This window comes from Cololabis saira, chromosome 10 (genome assembly GCF_033807715.1).
Source record: "Cololabis saira isolate AMF1-May2022 chromosome 10, fColSai1.1, whole genome shotgun sequence".
In the NCBI taxonomy this organism is placed as follows: Eukaryota; Metazoa; Chordata; class Actinopteri; order Beloniformes; family Belonidae; genus Cololabis; species Cololabis saira.
Genome location: NC_084596.1, coordinates 1,546,288 through 1,566,837, shown reverse-complemented (window position 1 = coordinate 1,566,837; position 20,550 = coordinate 1,546,288). Strand labels below are relative to the sequence as shown.

Sequence of the window (20,550 nt, the reverse complement as noted above, 5' to 3'; positions counted from 1 at the left end):
TTTTCTGCTCCTCTCCCTTATCTATCTGCCCTGCTACTGCTTTTGTCCTGTCTCGTCTTCAGAGTCTCTCCTTTTCACTCCTCCCAAACTCTACAATCATGGAATTGATTAACTGGTCTCTCAGCACAACCAGAAGTCAGGGGGTAAGGGAGCCCTCCTGCCCCGATGGGATGTTTTTTGCTGGATACACAATGGATTCCTGGAAACATTGGAAACCGTTGTGTTTGGTGATTCTGTCTGTCGAGGACGTTGAAGATGCTTCATAATTGGATTTATGATAGCAGGATTTCTCTTGATCGGAGGAGGGGGATTCCTGGTCTACCGACAAACGCGTAAGTCGTCGACAGCTGTTCTGGCTCTTTCAGAGCTGCCGGACGTGGCTGAAGGATCAAGCAAGGCGATCAACACTCCGAGTCTGTCTGTTCTTTGCAATATAATTTGCAATATAATTGTTGATTCTATAATCTGATCGCTCTGGTCACAATCTCCCTGGTGGAATGTAAACTAGGTGACTCTGCCCCCACTAGCCCTCCCCTCTCAGGAACATCTGTGGACCTGTTTCAGAACTGACCGAGCCGTCTGATAACACCAAGGACACTGGCTGAGGAGCAGCTCTGGGCGAAGTTCACGGACTCATCGCTACTGATAACCACACTGCTACGGTAACCTGGACCAGATCAGGCTCCCTGGTTGCTACCGTAACTTGGACCGGATAGTTGCTACGGTAACCTGGACTCCCTGGTTGCTACGGTAACCTGGACTCCCTGGTTGCTACGGTAACCTGGACCAGATCAGGCTCCCTGGTTGCTACCGTAACTTGGACAGGATAGTTGCTACGGTAACCTGGACTCCCTGGTTGCTACGGTAACCTGGACTCCCTGGTTGCTACGGTAACCTGGACCAGATCAGGCTCCCTGGTTGCTACCGTAACTTGGACAGGATAGTTGCTACGGTAACCTGGACTCCCCGGTTGCTACGGTAACCTGGACTCCCCGGTTGCTACGGTAACCTGGACTCCCCGGTTGCTACGGTAACCTGGACTCCCTGGTTGCTACGGTAACCTGGACCGGATGGTTGCTACGGTAACCTGGACTCCCCGGTTGCTACGTTAACCTGGACTCCCCGGTTGCTACGGTAACCTGGACTCCCCGGTTGCTACGGTAACCTGGACTCCCCGGCTGCTACGGTAACCTGGACTCCCTGGTTGCTACGGTAACCTGGACTCCCCGGTTGCTACGGTAACCTGGACCGGATGGTTGCTACGGTAACCAGACTCCTCACCCGGATGCTTCCTGGAGGCGGTCGTAGCAAACCCGTCAGACTTGAGTCTCTGCTGATTGGTGGAGAGGAGGGAGTGGGCGTGGCCTCCCTCCCTGGAGGGGGCGTGGCCTCCGCGGAGAGGGGCGTGGCCCAGAGAGCGGCTCTGACCGTCAGCCGGAGCTGACGAGGAGACGGAGCTGCAGACGGGGCTGCAGACCTCAGCGTCGGTGTTTAAACCAACGTCCTGGAGCAGAGAGAGACGGAGATAAAGACTCAACTAGTAGTTAAAGCTGCACACAGCGATGAACGGGCCCTAATAATAATCATAATAATAATAATTAAAGCTGCACACAGAGATGAACGGGCCCTAATAATAATCATAATAATAATAATTAAAGCTGCACACAGAGATGAACGGGCCCTAATAATAATCATAATAATAATAATTAAAGCTGCACACAGAGATGAACGGGCCCTAATAATAATCATAATAATAATAATTAAAGCTGCACACAGCGATGAACGGGCCTTCACGAGTGCAACTTTCACCAATTATGGTCAAGGACTCAAAACTGAGTCCGATGACTCCACCATGACTCTTTATGTCAAACCATTCAAAAGTTATGGCAGAAAGTCGGAACTATCAAATATGGACCAATCAGATGAAGGTGGGATGCGCTTTTTGGGATCTAGCGTCGCCACGGTAACGCTTTTGAAAGAGAAAAAATGCGCGTCGTCGCAGGATGGAGACGCACATTTTGATGTATAACACACCTGGGTGCACGTTACGGTTCGGGCTGTATTAGCGGCCGAAGGAATGGCATATATTGCGCCAAAATGACACGATTAATTCAAACTTCCTGTTGGGTTTCGGCCATGGCTCCAAGAGACTTTTCTTTAAGTTGTACATGATACAGGTGTGTAGTGATTTTCGTGCATGTACGTCAAACCGTATTGTGGGGCTTGAGGCGCAAAGTTTTCTAGGGGGCGCTGTTGAGCCATTAGGCCACGCCCATTAATGCAAACCATTAAATATCACATTTATCACCAGGACTGGCTTGGTGATAAATTTGGTGACTTTTGGGGCACGTTTAGGGGGAAAAGACCCTCCTTTCGTCGGAAGAAAAATAACTAATAAAATTAAATAATTTACAAACAAACACAAACAAGGAGTTTTAGGTTTCCATGTCCAATGATTTATTTAGTCCCATGTGGATCTGGACCTGCAGGTCTGGACCAGGTCTGGATCTGGACCTGCAGGTCTGGACCAGGTCTGGACCTGGACCTGCAGGTCTGGATCTGGACCTGCCGGTCTGGACCAGGTCTGGATCTGGACCTGCAGGTATGGACCAGGTCTGGATCTGGACCTGCAGGTCTGGATCTGGACCTGCCGGTCTGGACCAGGTCTGGATCTGGACCTGCAGGTATGGACCAGGTCTGGATCTGGACCTGCAGGTATGGACCAGGTCTGGATCCGGACCTGCAGGTCTGGACCAGGTCTGGATCTGGACCTGCAGGTCTGGATCCGGACCTGCAGGTCTGGACCAGGTCTGGATCTGGACCTGCAGGTCTGGACCAGGTCTGGATCTGGACCTGCAGGTATGGACCAGGTCTGGATCTGGACCTGCAGGTCTGGACCAGGTCTGGATCCGGACCTGCAGGTCTGGACCGGGTCTGGATCTGGACCCACCTTGTGTCTCAGAGCTGGAATGATCCTCTCGTAGAACTCGGGGTGAGGGTGAGTTTCCTGGAACCAAAAGAGAAGTTAAAACTTCAGGAAAAGCAAAAGGTTCCAGTTAGAGTCGTGGTAAAATATTGCACGTCGAGAAAAAAGTAAAAACGTTGAGAAAAGAACCGGAACCAGCCTAGAACCGTTCCGGGTGAAGGTTCTGGTTCTGGTTCTGGTCCCGGAGACGGGTCCTACCTTGATCAGCATCTCCAGCTCCATCCTCAGGCTCATCACCTCCAGCGTTACCGCGGCAACCTTCCCCACGTCCGGGTCCGTCACCTCCTCGGGGAAGCTGAGCCCGTCCGGCTGCTGGTCCGAGTAGCCGTAGAGACACAGAACCGCCCGGCCGCCCTGGACAGAACCAGAGTAATCAGAGTAACTAGAGTAATCAGAGTAGCCGTAGAGACACAGAACCGCCCGGCCGCCCTGGACAGAACCAGAGTAATCAGAGTAATCAGAGTAATCAGAGTAGCCGTAGAGACACAGAACCGCCCGGCCGCCCTGCCGGGACAGAACCAGAGTAATCAGAGTAACTAGAGAACCAGAGTAACTATAGAACCAGAGTAACTATAGAACCAGAGTAACTATAGAGAACCAGAGTAACCGTAGAGAACCAGAGTAACTATAGAGAACCAGAGTAACTATAGAACCAGAGTAACTATAGAACCAGAGTAACTATAGAACCAGAGTAACTATAGAACCAGAGTAACTATAGAACCAGAGTAACTATAGAACCAGAGTAACCGTAGAGAACCAGAGTAACTATAGAACCAGAGTAACTATAGAACCAGAGTAACTATAGAACCAGAGTAACTATAGAACCAGAGTAATCAGAGTAACCGTAGAGAACCAGAGTAACCGTAGAGAACCAGAGTAATCAGAGTAACCGTAGAGAACCAGAGTAACCGTAGAGAACCAGAGTAATCAGAGTAACCGTAGAGAACCAGAGTAACCGTAGAGAACCAGAGTAATCAGAGTAACCGTAGAGAACCAGAGTAATCAGAGTAACCGTAGAGAACCAGAGTAATCAGAGTAACTAGAGAACCAGAGTAACTATAGAACCAGAGTAATCAGAGTAACCGTAGAGAACCAGAGTAACCGTAGAGAACCAGAGTAATCAGAGTAACCGTAGAGAACCAGAGTAATCAGAGTAACCAAGAGAACGTACCTGCATGGCGTCAACCGTGGCCTTGAACACCGGGTTGTTGTGCTTGACGGTCCTCCAGAACTTGGGCCGGTTGGGGTTGGTGAGGTTGCAGCCGTACTTCTCCAGGATGTTCAGGGCGGTGGAGAAACGCTGCAGGGAGGCCAGAGTCTGGGGAACGACATCAGCAGGGGGTTAGAGGAGCAGCTAACAGAGGCCAGAGTCTGGGGAACGACATCAGCAGAGGGTTAGAGGAGCAGCTAACAGAGGCCAGAGTCTGGGGAACGACATCAGCAGGGGGTTAGAGGAGCAGCTAACAGAGGCCAGAGTCTGGGGAACGACATCAGCAGAGGGTTAGAGGAGCAGCTAACAGAGGCCAGAGTCTGGGGAACGACATCAGCAGGGGGTTAGAGGAGCAGCTAACAGAGGCCAGAGTCTGGGGAACGACATCAGCAGGGGGTTAGAGGAGCAGCTAACAGAGGCCAGAGTCTGGGGAACGACATCAGCAGAGGGTTAGAGGAGCAGCTAACAGAGGCCAGAGTCTGGGGAACGACATCAGCAGAGGGTTAGAGGAGCAGCTAACAGAGGCCAGAGTCTGGGGAACGACATCAGCAGAGGGTTAGAGGAGCAGCTAACAGAGGCCAGAGTCTGGGGAACGACATCAGCAGGGGTTAGAGGAGCAGCTAACAGAGGCCAGAGTCTGGGGAGAAGAGGGTGGAGACGCATGTTGGAATAAACGTGCATTTTGGAATAAATTACCCCAACGCATTTTGTAATACATTTTGCCACATTCCATTGGCTTCCTTCTGTCTCGCAAGACAATGGGGTATGCGCCAGGGATTATGATGGTTGATGGTTGATGATGATGGTTATGATGATGTCTGACGGTGGGATACAGGCCCTGCTGTGGCTGAACAGTCCGATTCTTGAGTGACAGTCTCTGCTGCAGTTTCCACAGATGTAAGGTGTTCCTGCCTCTGTGGGGGCTGATGATGCTTCTGTTGCCTTCGCTCTTTCCTCTCCTCCCAGAGGTCTTCTCTCCTCTTCTCACTCCTCTGAATGCCTTGTTTGATGGCGAGCCTCCATTTGCTGCCGTCCACAGCTACAGCTTCCCAGCCTGCTGGGTCGATGTTGCCTGCCTTCATGTCTCGTTTGCAGACATCCTTGTAGCGGAGATGAGGCCTTCCTCTCGGTCTGGAGCCAGTGGCAAGCTCCCCATAAAGCATGTCTTTTGGAGTTCTTCCATCTTGCATGCGACTGACATGGCCAAGCCAGCGTAGGCGCCTTTGACTGAGCAGGGCAAACATGCTTGGTGTTCCTGCCTGAGCCAGAACGTTCTTGTTGGAGAAACGGTCCTGCCAGGTGATGCCAAGAATCCTTCTAAGTAGTGATGCACCGAAATGAAAATTTGTGGCCAAAACCGAAACCGAAAATAATAATAAACACTTGGCCGAATACTGAACAATATCGAACATGGTTCTTCAGCAGTTTTTCATTTATTTTGCCAATTTTTTCACCATTGCAGAAATCAAATACATTTGATTTAGGCTTTTAAAAGAAAAATATCTTTTACAAAATTACAAGGTAGAAAACATTTGTTGAACATAAAAAACTGAACATTTTTTAATTTCCCAGCATTTCTTAAATATTCCAGCAGACATTATACCAGCAAAGAACAATAACTTAAAATAAATAAATTAGCAAAATACATTTTTTGGCCATCTTTGAGCTTACGTTAGGCTTAACTGACTGAACATTGTAACATAGGCCTTAAAACAATAAAAATGCATTAAAGCGCTCAGGGTTTTTTATCATTTCAAATGATAAATCAAACTTGTAGCTGAAAGACTTTGCAGATGTTTCCCCTCTAGATATTTGAGCAGAACATTCATGTCAAACAGCCATTCTTGTATTATTCTTTGCCACTCTAAAATACTTCCACACTGCTGACATGTTTGCACCACTTCACTCCACGCTCTAACGTTTGATTTCCTCATCTAAACCTGGAATAGATTGATTTATGTTGTTTTGGTTCCACCTGCTGGTGAATGTTAGGTAACATTCTTATGTGGTTAGTTTTTGGTTGGCCAACGATTTATGTGGTGCAACAGTTACGGAGCGGCCAGTCTATTTCCTTATATTACAACGCCGTTATTAATTGTTCGGTTTTTTTCCCACTTATTCCACCGAACACCGAAAGTGTTTTTTTGCCATTTTCGGCCGAACAATTTCGGTTACCGAACAATCGGTGCATCACTACTTCTAAGACAGCGTAAATGGAAGGAGTTGAGTCTGCGTTCTTGATGGGAGTAGAGGGTCCATGCTTCACTAGCATACAGCGATACTAGCATACTAGCATACAGCAGTGTGCTGAGCACACAGGCTTGGTACACCTTCATCTTTGTGTTGATGGTCAGCATGGGGTTGTCCCAGACTCTCTTTGCCAGGCGGGCTATTGATGTTGCTGCCCTGCCGATCCTCGTGTTCAGCTCAGCATCCAGGGAGAGGTTGTTGGAGATGGTAGAGCCGAGGTAGGGGAGGGTGTAGTCACCGATGGAGATGCGGGGGGTGCTGCAGACGACTTGGCCCACGATGTTGGTCTTTTTCAGGCTGATTGTAAGACCAAACTCTCCGCAGGCACATGAGAATTGCCTAATGAGGCGCTGTAAAGCCTCCTCGTTGTGTGCCGCCAGAGCAGCGTCATCTGCGAAAAGCAACTCTCGGATCAGTACATTTCGCACTTTGGTCTTCGCTCTGAGACGTGCGAGATTGAAGAGATTTCCATCGCTTCTGGTGTGGAGGTATACTCCATCATCTGACTGGCTGAAGGCGTACGACAGCTCTCTAGAAAATGTAATAACATGGTGCATTATGTAATAACAATTCTAAAGCATAGTTTATTTGTTTGTTATTGGCCGATATAATTCCAAACTTCAAATAGGCAACTGAAGTTATATTTGTTATATTTGTTTATTTGTTATATATTTATATTTTTGTTATATATATTAAAAACATTAATAACTAGGTATGTCCCGATACTTTTTTGGCCGATGCCGATGTTTTGAAAATGACGTGATCGGCCCGATCGATCAATTGGGACGACGCTAGTCCTGGTGGAAACACCCGCAGCTCAGCAGCCGCTCCACCGGGGGGCGCTAACACACGCGCTAACACACAGGAATCATGTAACACAAAAACCCTCAAACCTCTGAGATGCTGGAGAAGGATTTCTAGACTGTTCCGGTCCAAACTACACGGATCCAGAAAGGAGCTCTGAACGTGGAACATGAACCCACATCTCTGCAGCTAACATATGTAGTAGTAAAGACTTTTTTTTTTATAAATATCAGAGAAGAACAGCAACAAACAAAAAAAAACATTAGCATTGTAGCTTTCAAAGATTGCTCTACAAATCTTTTTTTTGTAAACCGAAAATGAGCTGCACATTGGTAAATCTAGGTTAACGTCATTCCATAGTTTAACTCACACAACAGATATACGTCTCCTTTTAGTCTCATTTCTAGCTTTTTCTGCAACAAATTTACAAACATCACGCAACAGAAATGTCTCGTAGTTTGTTCATAACATTTCTACAGCATTAGACAACTAGAACATTTCCTCGCAGAAATTTGGAGAGTGCCACGGGGGGCTGCTGCCCATTTGTGTACATTGCTGGATTTTTCAGCAATAAAGGTGAAGGACTCAAAACTAAGTCCGATGACACCACCCACGACTCTCTATGTCAAACCATTGAAAAGTTATAGCGTTTACTGGGGTGTATTTACTGTATGTGTGTGTGTGTGTGTGTGTGTGTGTGTGTGTGTGTGTGTGTGTGTGTGTGTGTGTGTGTGTGTGTGGGGGGGGGGGGGTATTTATAAAGGTCAGGGGTCAGATTTCCCAGAATTCTTTGAGGCATCTCCATTTTACAGGTTAAAGTATATGAAGGCTTTATTGACTGAGTCATGTGACCAGTTCTGGCTGAATGAGTCAGCAGCTGACTGCTGGTTGCCACGGCAACAAGCACCTCGACCTCAGAACCTTCCGGTTTGGCTGTGAGAAAAACCCAGATTTTGGCTTCTGACAAGGTCTCAAATCACTCCGATTTGTGATCAAACCGTAGCTCTTAGCAGAAAAACTAAAACATCGTGAGACACACAGAACCCGTCAGATTCTGACAATCTTAATTTTATTCAGATATTCCGTAAAATGAGTGAGTAAGCCCAGTGCGAAAACAGAGTGAGATTCTTTAGAAGAAAACTTTTAATTACATTACAGTGAATGGAGACTGAGACAGGTATTGGCGCCGCTCTAGCCCCCCCGTTTAAATTTTGTGCATACCCCGCCTGTCAAAGTCACATTTTATGAATCCCAACACCTATGTCTACATTCTGACCAAAAATTATTTGTCTCCTATTTACGGTTCGGCCGTGAGCTCGAGTTACAAATAACAATTTTGGTTATTTTTTACTGCTTCTCACACTCTACCAACCGACATCCGCACTCTAGGTTTGACGAAAAAGTGATTTCCAGTCCTCGCTTGTGTGCTGATATCTTGAAAGGTTTACATCTTAAGAAAAAAACGTTGGTGTTTTGTAGAGAAGAGAAGTTTTCCTCCGTTTTGAAGTTTGAATGACATTTCTACGTGCAAGTATGAGAAAGCTAGGGGACTCAGAAAAAAGGTGAATCTTTGGTTTTCTTTTTACCTCCTCCCATCCACTTTGAATGGGGTTTTTTGGCCGTTTTTTTGGGAATAATTTTGGGAAAAATCGGAATTTCAACACCAAAAGTCATAGCACACTATCCCCGATGGAGCCGCACGTTTTGATAAATGATGCGCCTGGGTCCTCTGAAATCTGTAGGAGGAGTAGCGAACCGAAATCTGTCCGGAAAATGAAAAAATAAAAAATAAACACGCAGGATAACAATAGATGCCCCGTGGCACTAATAAGAACATGTCCCTTGGAATTTTTTTAGACTTGTGGAAAGCTTTTGACACCGTCGATTATAATATTCTTGTCACTAAATTACAGAAATATGCGTTCCATGATATTGCTCTCAAATGGCTAACTGATTATTTGAAGGATAGGGAACAATGTGTTTCTTTAAAAATGTACAACTCAAGGAGAGCTAAGCTACATTGTGGCGTACCCCAAGGTTCCATTCTCGGGCCGCTCCTGTTTTTGATTTATATGAATGATTTGCCAACGGTCTCTCCTAATGTACGGCCTCTTTTATTTGCTGATGACACGTCTCGTTGCTTCACATGAAAACTTTACCACGCTGATCCTCAAAGTGAATGAAGAGCTATCATCAATTTATAAATGATTTCAGATAAACTCTCTCTCAATACATCCAAATCAAATGTAATGATATTTTGTAATAAAAATAAAAGATACATTAAGGAAGAGGCCAAAATATTCATAGACAATGTTGAATTAACTCAAGTTTCTTCTATTAAATTCTTAGGTGTCATAGTTGATGAAAAAGTAACATGGAAGTGCCGTACTGAACTGGTCTGTAAAAGAACTATGAGGTCAATCGGTATTTTGAGTAGAATACGATCACTGGTGAATCAATCTTGTATTTTAACTTGTTATTATAACTTAATTTATCCATATATTTAGGGCCCGAGCATTTACAGTGCGAAGGCCCTATTGTATCTGTAGGAGATGTTGTTTTTCTCGTTTTTCTTCCGATGAAATTAGGGTCTTTTTTTCTCCTAAACGTGCTCCAAAAGTCACCAAATTCTGTACCAAGCCAGGCCTGGTGAAAAATGTGATATTTAATGGTTTACATTAATGGGCGTGGCCTAACGGCTCAACAGCGCCCCCTAGAAAACTTTGTGCCTCAAGCCCCACAATACGGTTTGACGTACATGCACGAAAATCGGTACACACCTGTATCATGGCACAACTTAAAGAAAAGTCTCTTGGAGCCATGGCCCAAACCCAACAGGAAGTCGGCCATTTTGAATTAAACGTGTAATTTTGGCGCAATTTATGCCATTTCTTCGGTCATTAATACGGCCCGAACCGTAACGTGCACCCAGGTGTGTTATACATCAAAATGTGCGTCTCTATCCTGCGACAACGCATTATTACTTTTCACAGTCAAAAGCGTTACCGTGGCGACGCTAGACGCCAAAAAGCGCACCCACCCTTCATCTGATTGGTCCATATTGGATAGTTCCTATTTTCTGCTATAACTTTTGAATGGTTTGACATAAAGAGTCGTGGGTGGTGTCATCGGACTCGGTTTTGAGTCCTTGAACATAATTGGTGCAAATTAGCCACGCCCCTTCTTCTGGTTGGTCGATATTTCATAGTTCCTATTTTCTACCATAACTTTTGAATGGTTTGACATAGAGTCGTGGATTGTGTCATGTCTGATATGGTTATGATGATAAGTTGAGTTTTACTCAAAAATCTAATTTCTACACTTAAGACAAGACTCATCACTGGAAAAAACAACAATTTTCACCTGTTTCAAGTAGATTTTCACTTAAAATAAGTAGAAAAATCTGCCAGTGGAACAAGAGTTTTTTGCTTGTAATGAGAAGATAAATCTTGTCCCACTGGCAGATTTTTCTACTTATTTCAAGTGAAAATTTACTTGAAACAGGTGAAAATTGTCAAATAAGTAATTTTTCTGGTGTTATTTTTCTGGTGATGACTCTAAATATTGAAATAGCAGTAAAACCACATTCATTGATGAAATGACATAAGGGATGGAAAGGAGGGATGGCAGTTTTATAGGGGGGATGATTTGGACCGTTTTTATTTCAGGGGGGATGATTTGGACCGTTTTTATTTCAGGGGGGATGATTTGGACCGTTTTTATTTCAGGGGGGGATGATTTGGACCATTTTTATTTCAGGAGGGATGACATCCTCCCTCATCCCCCCTCAACTCCAGTACTGATTGTAATTCTGTATGGGCAGCTACATGTCCGAGACCTCACCTCCTTCCTGTTCCCGCCCCGACTGTTCTCCACGGCCATGGCCTCGGCGGCGATGTGCCGGTACTTGTTGCCGGGCGGCAGCGGCAGGCCGGCCAGGGCCGCCACGCCGGCCCGGACCTCCACCACGCGGCCCCCCGAGTACAGGCACACCTCGGCCCGGTGCCGGACCTGCTGGAGCTGCTCCGACAGGGACGCCATCCTGCAACAATAATTATAATATTAATAAAGATACCGGTGACGGACCTGCTGCAGCTGCTCCGACAGGGACGCCATCCTGCAATAATAATAATAATTAAAGTTGCACGCAGCGATGAACGGGCGCTCGCGCGTGCAATTTTCACCAATAAAAGTCAAGGACTCTAAACTAAGTCCGATGACACCACCCATGACTCTTTACGTCAAACCATTCAAAAGTTATGGCAGAAAGTAGGAACTATCAGATATGGACCAATCAGATGAAGGGGGGGCACAGTTTTTGGCGTCTAGCGTCGCGACGGTAACACTTTTGACTGAGAAAAGTAATGCACGTTGTCCCAGGATGGAGACGCACATTTTGATGTATAACACACCTGGGTGCACGTTACGGTTCGGGCCGTATTAACGGCCGAAGGAATGGCATAAATTGTGACAAAATTACGCGATTCATTCAGAATGTTCAAAATGACCGACTTCCTGTTGGGTTTGGGCCATGACACCAAGAGACTTTTCTTTAAGTTGTGACATGATACAGGTGTGTAGTGATTTTCGTGCATGTACGTCAAACCGTATTGTGGGACTTGAGGAACAAAGTTTTCTAGGGGGCGCTGTTGAGCCGTTAGGCCACGCCCATTAATGTAAACCATGAAATATCACATTTATCACCAGGCCTGGCTTGGTGCAAAATTTGGTGACTTTTGGGGCACGTTTAGGGGGAAAAAAGACCCTCCTTCCGTCAGAAGAAAAATGAGAAAAAATTAAAACGAGAATGAGAACAATTCCTACAGATACAATAGGGCCTTCGCACAATAATAATAATAATAATAATAATAATAATAATAATAATAATAATAATAAACAGCATGATTTCAGAGTCTCGGCTCATCTTCCTTCAGGTGGAATATCTGGATGGATTTTGTATTTTTTCATTAGTTTCAACCCTTCAAACACGTGTTTCCAAACTCAAGCCAAATTATTCTACAAAAAATAAAGATTTAGTACAAATGAATCACTCAAAATTAAAGAAAAACCTTTCAAATGTATTAAAAAAGGTAATCTTTGCTTCTTAAGGTAGGACAAACTAACTGGGCTTTATTGATATCAATAATCAATATATGACATGATATCAACATCAATCAATATTATATCAATAACACTTGTACAAATAAAAATAAGGTAATAATACAATTAATAATACAAATATAAATAATATTACAAATACAAATAAAATGAATAATAATAATAATAATAATAATAATAATAATAATAATAATAACAATAATAATAATAATAACACAAAAATACAAATAATACAAATAAAAATAATAATAAAATAATCATAATTAAAATAATAATAATATAAAAACAAGAATATCTTGAATTAGAGTTTTGACAAATTTGATATCTCAAACTGGAATTACAGACAGTCATAATTTAATTGTAGATATCTATAATCAGGTTATAGATATCTTGAAATGAATTTTAATTAGAATGATCTCAAATTTCCATTAGTCTTCCATTAGTCAAAATGTAATTACAGATATCTTCAATTAGAGTTTTGACTATTCAAAATTACATTATAGACGTCTTTAATGACAATACTTCTACAAAAAAATAAACATTTAGTACAAATTATCTCTCAAAAAGAAAGAAAAAACCTTTCAAATGTATTAAAAAGATAATATTTGCTTCTTGGGGGACCATGAACTAATATCTGGGGTTTATTGATATCAATAATCAATATGACATGATATCAACATCAATCAATACAATTCAACTTATCTTTAAAAAATAAACATACAACACAGAGGATTCCCTCTAATGCAATTAATAAAAGGTTTCCTATCTGTGTTTTCTAGTATTTCTTTAGTATTCACGCTCAGATCTGCAGCCCGGTTCACGTGGGTTGAAATCCATTGAAGAAATGTTGAATTTTCCAAGAAAACATTATTTTCAGATGTCAGAAAGCTTCGGATCCGACACAAAGGGGCTGTTTCTTACTCGTCTCTGGTGCTGACTCGGTTCGGCTGAAGATTTGCGGGTGTCGGGTTGCGGGTTCGGACGCTTTTAACCAGAAAACCCGACAGGAACCTCCTAGAATCTCGTCAGGATCCGCAGAACCGCAAACTGCTGCAGAACATGGACGCTGCAGAAACCGTCAAATCTCCCGTTTTATCCGGGAAAACACCGTATTTTACCCCTTCCTTCCCGCCGTCCTCCCGTATTAGTATTTTCCCCGTGAATTTCCCATTTATAATATAATAATTTTTAATCAGCAAAACTGAATTGTTACTAGTCTCGCGAGAACTGCCCTCCCCCTGCTGTAGTCTGGATGGCAGTTCTCGCGAGGTTAGTGGCGACAACGGGAACAAACAGAGATAGATGGATGTTGATTGATTGATTGAATTGATTGAAATCTTTATTTCGAGCATATTAAATAAAAAAGAAAAACAATTACCCAAAACATCAGAAAAGAAAAGAAATAAACAGTCATTAAACAAAATCAAAGGGAAATAAACCTTCATGCCCGAAAAGGAGTAGGAGGAACAGAGGCGGATCTAGGGGTGGCTACTTGGGCTCAAGCCCCAAATGTTTTTCCAAAAGCCATAGGCGCCGGAACCGTGGGTGCTTCGGGGCCCGACCGCCCACGGAGAGGGCCGAGCAGGCGAGCCCCCATGTCAACTATCACTGATTGGAGGCACTGAGGGCGCACAGCGGTAGCTGCTGCCGGTGTGGGTACCAGATTGTATCGGGCTGCAATATTTTCCCCGGAAGTGTGCATTTTTTCCCCGCGATGGTATTTTAGTCAGAAGCAGCAGATCATAGTGGAGGTAAAAGGGAGAAGAAACATATACAAGGAATTATCAGAATTATCAGTGATCTTACTGACATAGGCTAAAAAAATATTAGAGTTAAAATATTTATTAGGGACTATTTTCATTAGACAATTGGAGATTCATCAGTGAGCTGAAACAATAATAGCCTACTATATACAGTATAGGGTAAACAATCGTTTGCTTGCTGCATAGCAGTAAGCAGTTAAATATTTTGATCTTAATAGACATTTTAAATTATCGATTTGCTTTATTACATTTATTAATCATCAGTTTTCACAAGACGAACGTCATCACGTACGGGGAGCCGGGAAAAAAAAGCAGGTGGGAAAAAAAAGCACCGACACCGGCTTTCCCATGCATTGTGTACGCGCAAGAGCGCAGGGTCTGCCGCCGAGGTCGGCGGAGCGCAACAGGGCGCACGCCGCCGGGTTGGGCGCAGACTCGGCGCAGAGACGGCGCAAGTGCCTGGATCTGAAAAAAACAAAAAACAATCGTCTGGTCTAATGGCGCTTTTGCATTAGTACCGCCTTAGCCCGGCCCGGCTCCGCGCGGCTCGTCGCGGCTCTTCCCGTTTGTCCCCGTGTGTTTCCCCCCCCCCAGGGGAGAAGTGGGCAGGTTTGGGTGAAGCGGCTGTGACGTACTCGATTGCACAACACCTTTGTTCATGTCGGCGCTGATGAGAAATCAGCTGGAGCCGCGAGCGGCTGAGAGTAAAACAGCCCGTCTACATCCCTTTTTTAATTCTCTCGTCAGCCCCAGGTTTATGAACATCTGCACCTCAGAGTTGGATCACCAAACAGACGTTTGTGCTTTATAATAAAATCGCTGCGAGCCGCGGGTCGCCTCGCTCTGACTCCCGCTTCCTGATTCAAACGTCTGACGGCCCCGCCCCCCGGCCAATCAGAGGCGCGGAGGGTGATGACGGGCCCGCCCCCCGACCAATCAGAGGCGTGGAGGGTGGTGACGGCCCCGCCCCCCGACCAATCAGAGGCGTGGAGGGTGATGACGGCCCCGCCCCCCGACCAATCAGTGGCGTGGAGGGTGATGACGGCCCCGCCCCCCGACCAATCAGAGGCGTGGAGGGTGATGACGGCCCCGCCCCCCGACCAATCAGTGGCGAGTAGGGTGATGACGGCCCCGCCCCCCGACCAATCAGTGGCGTGGAGGGTGATGACGGCCCCGCCCCCCGACCAATCAGTGGCGTGGAGGGTGATGACGGTCTCGCCCCCCGACCAATCAGAGGCGAGGAGGGTGATGACGGCCCCGCCCCCCGACCAATCAGAGGCGAGGAGGGTGATGACGGCCCCGCCCCCCGACCAATCAGGGGCGTGGAGGGTGGTGACGTCAGAAATAGTCCCGGCTCAGCCCGTATAGAACCTCACCAGAATTGGCGCTTTTGCATTAGTACCGCCTTAACTCGGTTCTACCCGCCACGGCCCCGTTTTGCATTTTTGCACTCGGGGCTGAGACGGGTAAAGCCGCTCCAAGCAGATACTCTTTCTGTAACCATTTCAGTGAGGTTCTATAGCCTGGACACCTGCGGGCCCTGGACACGTGCGGGCCCTGGACACGTGCGGGCCCTGGACACGTGCGGACCCTGGACACGTGCGGTCCTGGACACGTGCGGGTCCTGGACACGTGCGGGTCCTGGACACGTGCGGGCCCCGGACACGTGCGGGCCCCGGACACGTGCGGGCCCTGGACACGTGCTGGCCCTGGACACGTGCTGGCCCTGGACACGTGCGGCCCCTATGCAGTCGCATTGTCTGCATATATGGTAGTTTCGCCACTGCTCACACCTAATGTGTGTTTGGGTCTCCTCCTACCTACTAACTTTTTTTTATCATTCTCATTTTGCTAATTGTACTTGTCTTTGTTTCTGTTTTCTTTTTCTTATTGCATTTTTACCTTCTCTGCTTTTAACACCTTAAGGCTGAATTATGCTTCTGTGTCAAAATGACGCCGTGCCTACGGCGTGTGGTTTGGATCGACGCAGAGGACACGCCGTCACCTGCACCGTCACTGACGTGCACCTCCTGAAAATTGTAACTACGCGTCGAGGAGACGCCGACCACACGCAGACCGAGAGGGCTGTGATTGGTTCGTTTGAAAGCGAAGCATTTCCTGTTTCCGGTTTGAATCAGTAGTGAACTTCCAGGGCTCTTTTCTTCGTTTATGTGTGATTTTTTTTGTTTTTGTTTTTTGCACAATAGTTGTCCTTATCTCTTTGATTTACTGTGACCGGAAAAAGTCGGATAAACCATTCAGAAAAAGATCGCTAACTAGTGGCCGCGGGGGGTACTGCACCGCGACCAAATGGAGAGACGGAGAAGTCCGAAGGGTTCAGCACGGCGTCACGGCTGCGGCGTGTGCTCTGCGTCGGTGTGACGCAGAACCATATTTCAGCCTTTACCTGCCTATATTGGACTACAGATGGAAACTAGCCTTGTGCTACAATCTGGCACATTTACATTTGTATATATGTTCATCAATGTGCATTGTCCTGAGAAATAAATAAAGTAAAGTAAAGTAAAGTAAAGTGGAACATTGTAGAAACAGTAGAGGAAGTTCAGGTCTGATCCAGACCCGGTGGTTCCCATGGATCTATTATATAACTGGATACTAGGGGTGGGACGATACGGGTAAGTCCCAATTCGATACTTTGGCGATATGTGGCCCAGGATATCGATAATATCACGATATTTTCGATATTCGATATATCGATATATCGATATATCGGTAAGAGTGATATATCACGATATATGGGACTAAAAAAGAAAAAATACCTATGAAAAGGAAAACGTCTGTAGTTATGCATTTATCCAATGCCAAAACTTCATACAAGAAAGTGCATTTGTATATTTCCTCACTGTCTCCTAGGCTTGTAAATGTAAACACTGTACAGCTGGACAAATTAAAGTGCATGAACATTAATAACATGTTTTATATAAACCAGGACAGTGCACTGCTTTGTAATAATTAAATACATTAAATAATAATTTCACAAATATAATTATTGTGAAATAACTAAGAAATAAATAACTCAAATAGGCTTAACAATATCCCTTCTTTTCCAATATCCTTTTAGCCTGTCTAATTTATTCTGTCACCACACACACATATTGCCATGAAGCATCAGGCATTTTTCACTCATGTCATGACAAACTGTATCCGATAACAGAAGAAACCAAACAAGCTATAATAAATATAAATAATATGAACTTCATTGAACTAATATAACATTTTGAAATTTAAGATGAAATATCCAAAGCACTGAACACTGGTTTTGCACGGGTGGGCGTGTGTCTGAGTGTGTATGAGAGTGTCCGTGTCCGTGTGTAAAGCCGGAGATATACTCTACGCACGTAACCTGCGTAGCCTGCGTAGCCTGCTTTGTGTCTGTTCATGCTCCACTGCGTACGTCGCGTAACACCCGAGTAGAGCCTGTCATACCGATGGTGACCGATAGGGGGCAGTAAGCAGAGCAACAGTTGGAAAAGCTACTTATATTAAGTAGCAGAAGTAGTAGCAGCAGCAGCGGTAGCAGATTAGAAAAACGAACACTTTTACAGGACAATATTGGATGATGTAGGAGATTATAACATCGTGTGAATGTGTATGAGTGTGTATGAATGTTGGTGGTGGTCGGAGGGGCCGTTTGGCGCGATATGGCAGCCACGCTCCCGTCAGTCTGCAGGGCAGCTGCGGCTACAAACGGAGCTAACACCGGGGAGAATGTGTGTGAATGAATAATGATCTCTGTAAAGCTCTGGGTGCCTAGAAGGAAGCTAAAGAAAACCATAACATTATTATTATTATTATTACTCTTTTTTTAATGTGTATTACTTATTTATATTACTGTTTTACCCCCTTCCCTGTGTGTGTGTGTGTGTACTTCTGCTACGTGAGTTTCCCCGTTGAGGGAGTAATAATAAAGGACTATTTTATCTTATCTTATTATTATTGCTTATTATCAAAAGTGGATAGTCTTTCCAGACTAATTTATCCAGCATTCTCCTCACCCATCTCAACAAGAATGACGAAACAATAAATCCAGTTAATTTTAGGTTCATATGGAGAAGTAGATGTCAATATATAAGAAAGATTAACATGGTCAAAAAATGTATTGTTCCTAATATGATTCCAAGTCATTCAATAGTATTTTTATTGAAAAACAGAGTATTTAAAATAAAATAAGTCCCGTCAATTGACTCCTGGCTCCCGGCTCCGCTTCCTCCCGGCTCCGGGAGGCACCGAGGCTCGGCGCGTACCTCCGCCGGGGGTCGGTCGCCGGGGCTCGGTCGCCGGGGCTCGGCGGCCGGGGCTCGCCATCCGCGGTACTCCCGGGGACTCTAGTCCCGCAGCACCAGTGAGTATTTTGACCGGAGAGATTATAAAATACCGGACTTCGGCATATTTTACCGGACAACGGAAACCCTGGGGGGAAGTTAAATATTGCATAAATATATGCACGGGGAACTTTCTCCAGGGGAGAGCAGCATAATCGTGCCAGCCGGGATCAGACCGGGAACAGCGATACTAGCAGACAGAGCGAGAACTGCAGGTCGCGTACGTGTTCAGTGTCTTTTTGAGAACGTGCACGTCGACGCGTCAAATGTACGCAGGATACGCAGGATACGCGAGACGTGACGTCACGCGTATCCTGCGTCTCGCGTACGCGTTCTGAACTGCAAGTATAAACGCGGCTTAACGTGACTGGTGATTCAATGATCTGCAAGTTTTCCCAGCACACGGTTGACTGGACACGGAAGGATACGAGCGAGGATCACTTACAGAGTGAAAAGCATAAACCTCATAACACAAAAAGACTGACGATCATTTACTTTAACGGCGTCTGTGGAATAACTTTGTATTACAGTACGAGCTCTCCTCTCATGGAGCGCGAGCGGAGCGGGGTCCGTTTCTTAACGCAGCTGGTTGTCTGTGCGAGCGGAAATTAACGCACATGGAAGTTTAAACACCGGCTCAAACAGCAAGTTTTCCAGCATTAACAGTGCTGCTCAGCCCGCTGTCTGTACGGAGTAAACTGTGGTTCTGTATTTTCTGAGCTGGTTTCTCTGGCGGCATGTTTGTTTTGCTCACGAGGGCAGCGGGGGCGGGCGGGGCAGAGCTTGAACAATAGTGCAGTGACAACCGCGTAAACCATTAAGTGTGTTGTAATAAAATATCGATATTAGCCGACAGTATATCGATTATTTATTGAAACAGAGAGCACAACAATATATTGAAATATCGATTTTTTTTCCCACCCCTACTGGATACTGTGCCAAAAATGGCCGCCCATTCATTTCAATGGAGTTTGCTCAGCCAGCGCATCCGCCGAAAAAATCTCGGACTTCCTGGTTTACTTCCACGTACACGGGCCCATAGAGCATGCACAGTTGAGTCACCTCCCATGATGCTCTGGGCCCTCCCATCATGCCCCGGGGCAATGAGAACGAGTATTAATATAATATGTATTAATATAATATCTTAATTAATGTATATTATTACATGTATAGCATCACATATATGATTAATATATTAATATAATATAATTACATAATATATATTAATATAAAACATCCGTGGAATGCACGGACACGGCTGTGACGTCAGCCGTGACGTCACGCCCAGAAAGAGACTTTTCTTTGACTTTTCTGGCCGTTATTAAACATTTTTGACGGATATAAAGTCCATGACTTAAAAATATAGAATACAAAGATTAGTAATAGCCGGTGATTACAGCTGGAGGTTCCTGTGAACAGTTTTAGAGGCTTCTCTTTTACTATTGCGGTCTATGGGAAAAAAGCTTTCTGGGCCCCATGGGATTTTTAGATGCAGTACCGCGGCTGGACACTGGGGGGCACCGGCGTGCCTGCTGAGCGCGAGACTGGGGGGCTGGTTCTAGGTTTTATAATAGATCCATGCCCCTCCCTCGGCCCCGCCCCTCCCTTAGTCGTCACTAACCCCTCCCCCTGGTATCGTCACTAACCCCGCCCCTCCCTCGTGTCGTCACTAGCCCCGCCCCCTCCCTCCTGTCGTCACTAGCCCCGCCCCCCCGCGTCCCTGCGTCTCCTCCAGTCCGGAACAGAAACAAGATGGCGGCGGCTCCGCGTCCCGCGGCGCTGTGAGACCCGCAGGATGGACGGCTGCTCGAGCAACCTGAGGTGGGTTCTGGTGGGGGGTCGTGGTCCTGGGGGGAGCGGGGGTCCCGGTCCTGGTCCCGGTCCCGGTCCTGGACCGGGTTTACGGCGGGAACAGCCCCCCCCGCCATTGTTGTGCTAGGTAGCGGTAGCCCGGCAACGTGCGGGGTTATTATGGGCTGTTTTTATTATTATGGGATGTTTCAGCCCGCTGTTTTACTGCTGCTGTACTGCTGGTGCTGTGTTTAATCACGTGACTGATTCTCCTCTCCTCACCTG

The 20,550-nt window shown here is 45.8% G+C and overlaps 2 protein-coding genes across 6 annotated transcripts in view; one reads left to right on the top strand and one right to left on the bottom strand.

The window, feature by feature from the left end:
• LOC133451774 (E3 ubiquitin-protein ligase RNF31-like) overlaps positions 1–13,496 on the bottom strand; it is a 39,190-nt gene extending 25,694 nt beyond the window's left edge. Inside the window, exons 1-7 of the mRNA XM_061730917.1 lie at positions 13,290–13,496; positions 11,337–11,367; positions 11,094–11,261; positions 4,158–4,304; positions 3,185–3,340; positions 2,951–3,007; positions 1,282–1,504 (exon numbers count right to left, since the gene is read on the bottom strand). Of these exons, the coding sequence (XP_061586901.1) occupies positions 1,282–1,504; positions 2,951–3,007; positions 3,185–3,340; positions 4,158–4,304; positions 11,094–11,261; positions 11,337–11,366 (781 nt within the window). The 5' untranslated portion in view covers position 11,367; positions 13,290–13,496. The remainder of the gene's footprint in view (positions 1–1,281; positions 1,505–2,950; positions 3,008–3,184; positions 3,341–4,157; positions 4,305–11,093; positions 11,262–11,336; positions 11,368–13,289) is intronic.
• A 6,693-nt stretch (positions 13,497–20,189) lies between these two features.
• The window catches only part of smg7 (SMG7 nonsense mediated mRNA decay factor), a 50,806-nt gene continuing 50,445 nt past the window's right edge, over positions 20,190–20,550 (top strand). For all 5 annotated transcript variants that reach the window (XR_009783244.1, XM_061731519.1, XM_061731521.1 and 2 more), the window contains exon 1: positions 20,190–20,295. Coding sequence is in view for 4 of the 5 variants with exons in the window: in XM_061731519.1 (XP_061587503.1) it covers positions 20,270–20,295 (26 nt within the window). In the remaining variant the exon portion in view is untranslated. The remainder of the gene's footprint in view (positions 20,296–20,550) is intronic.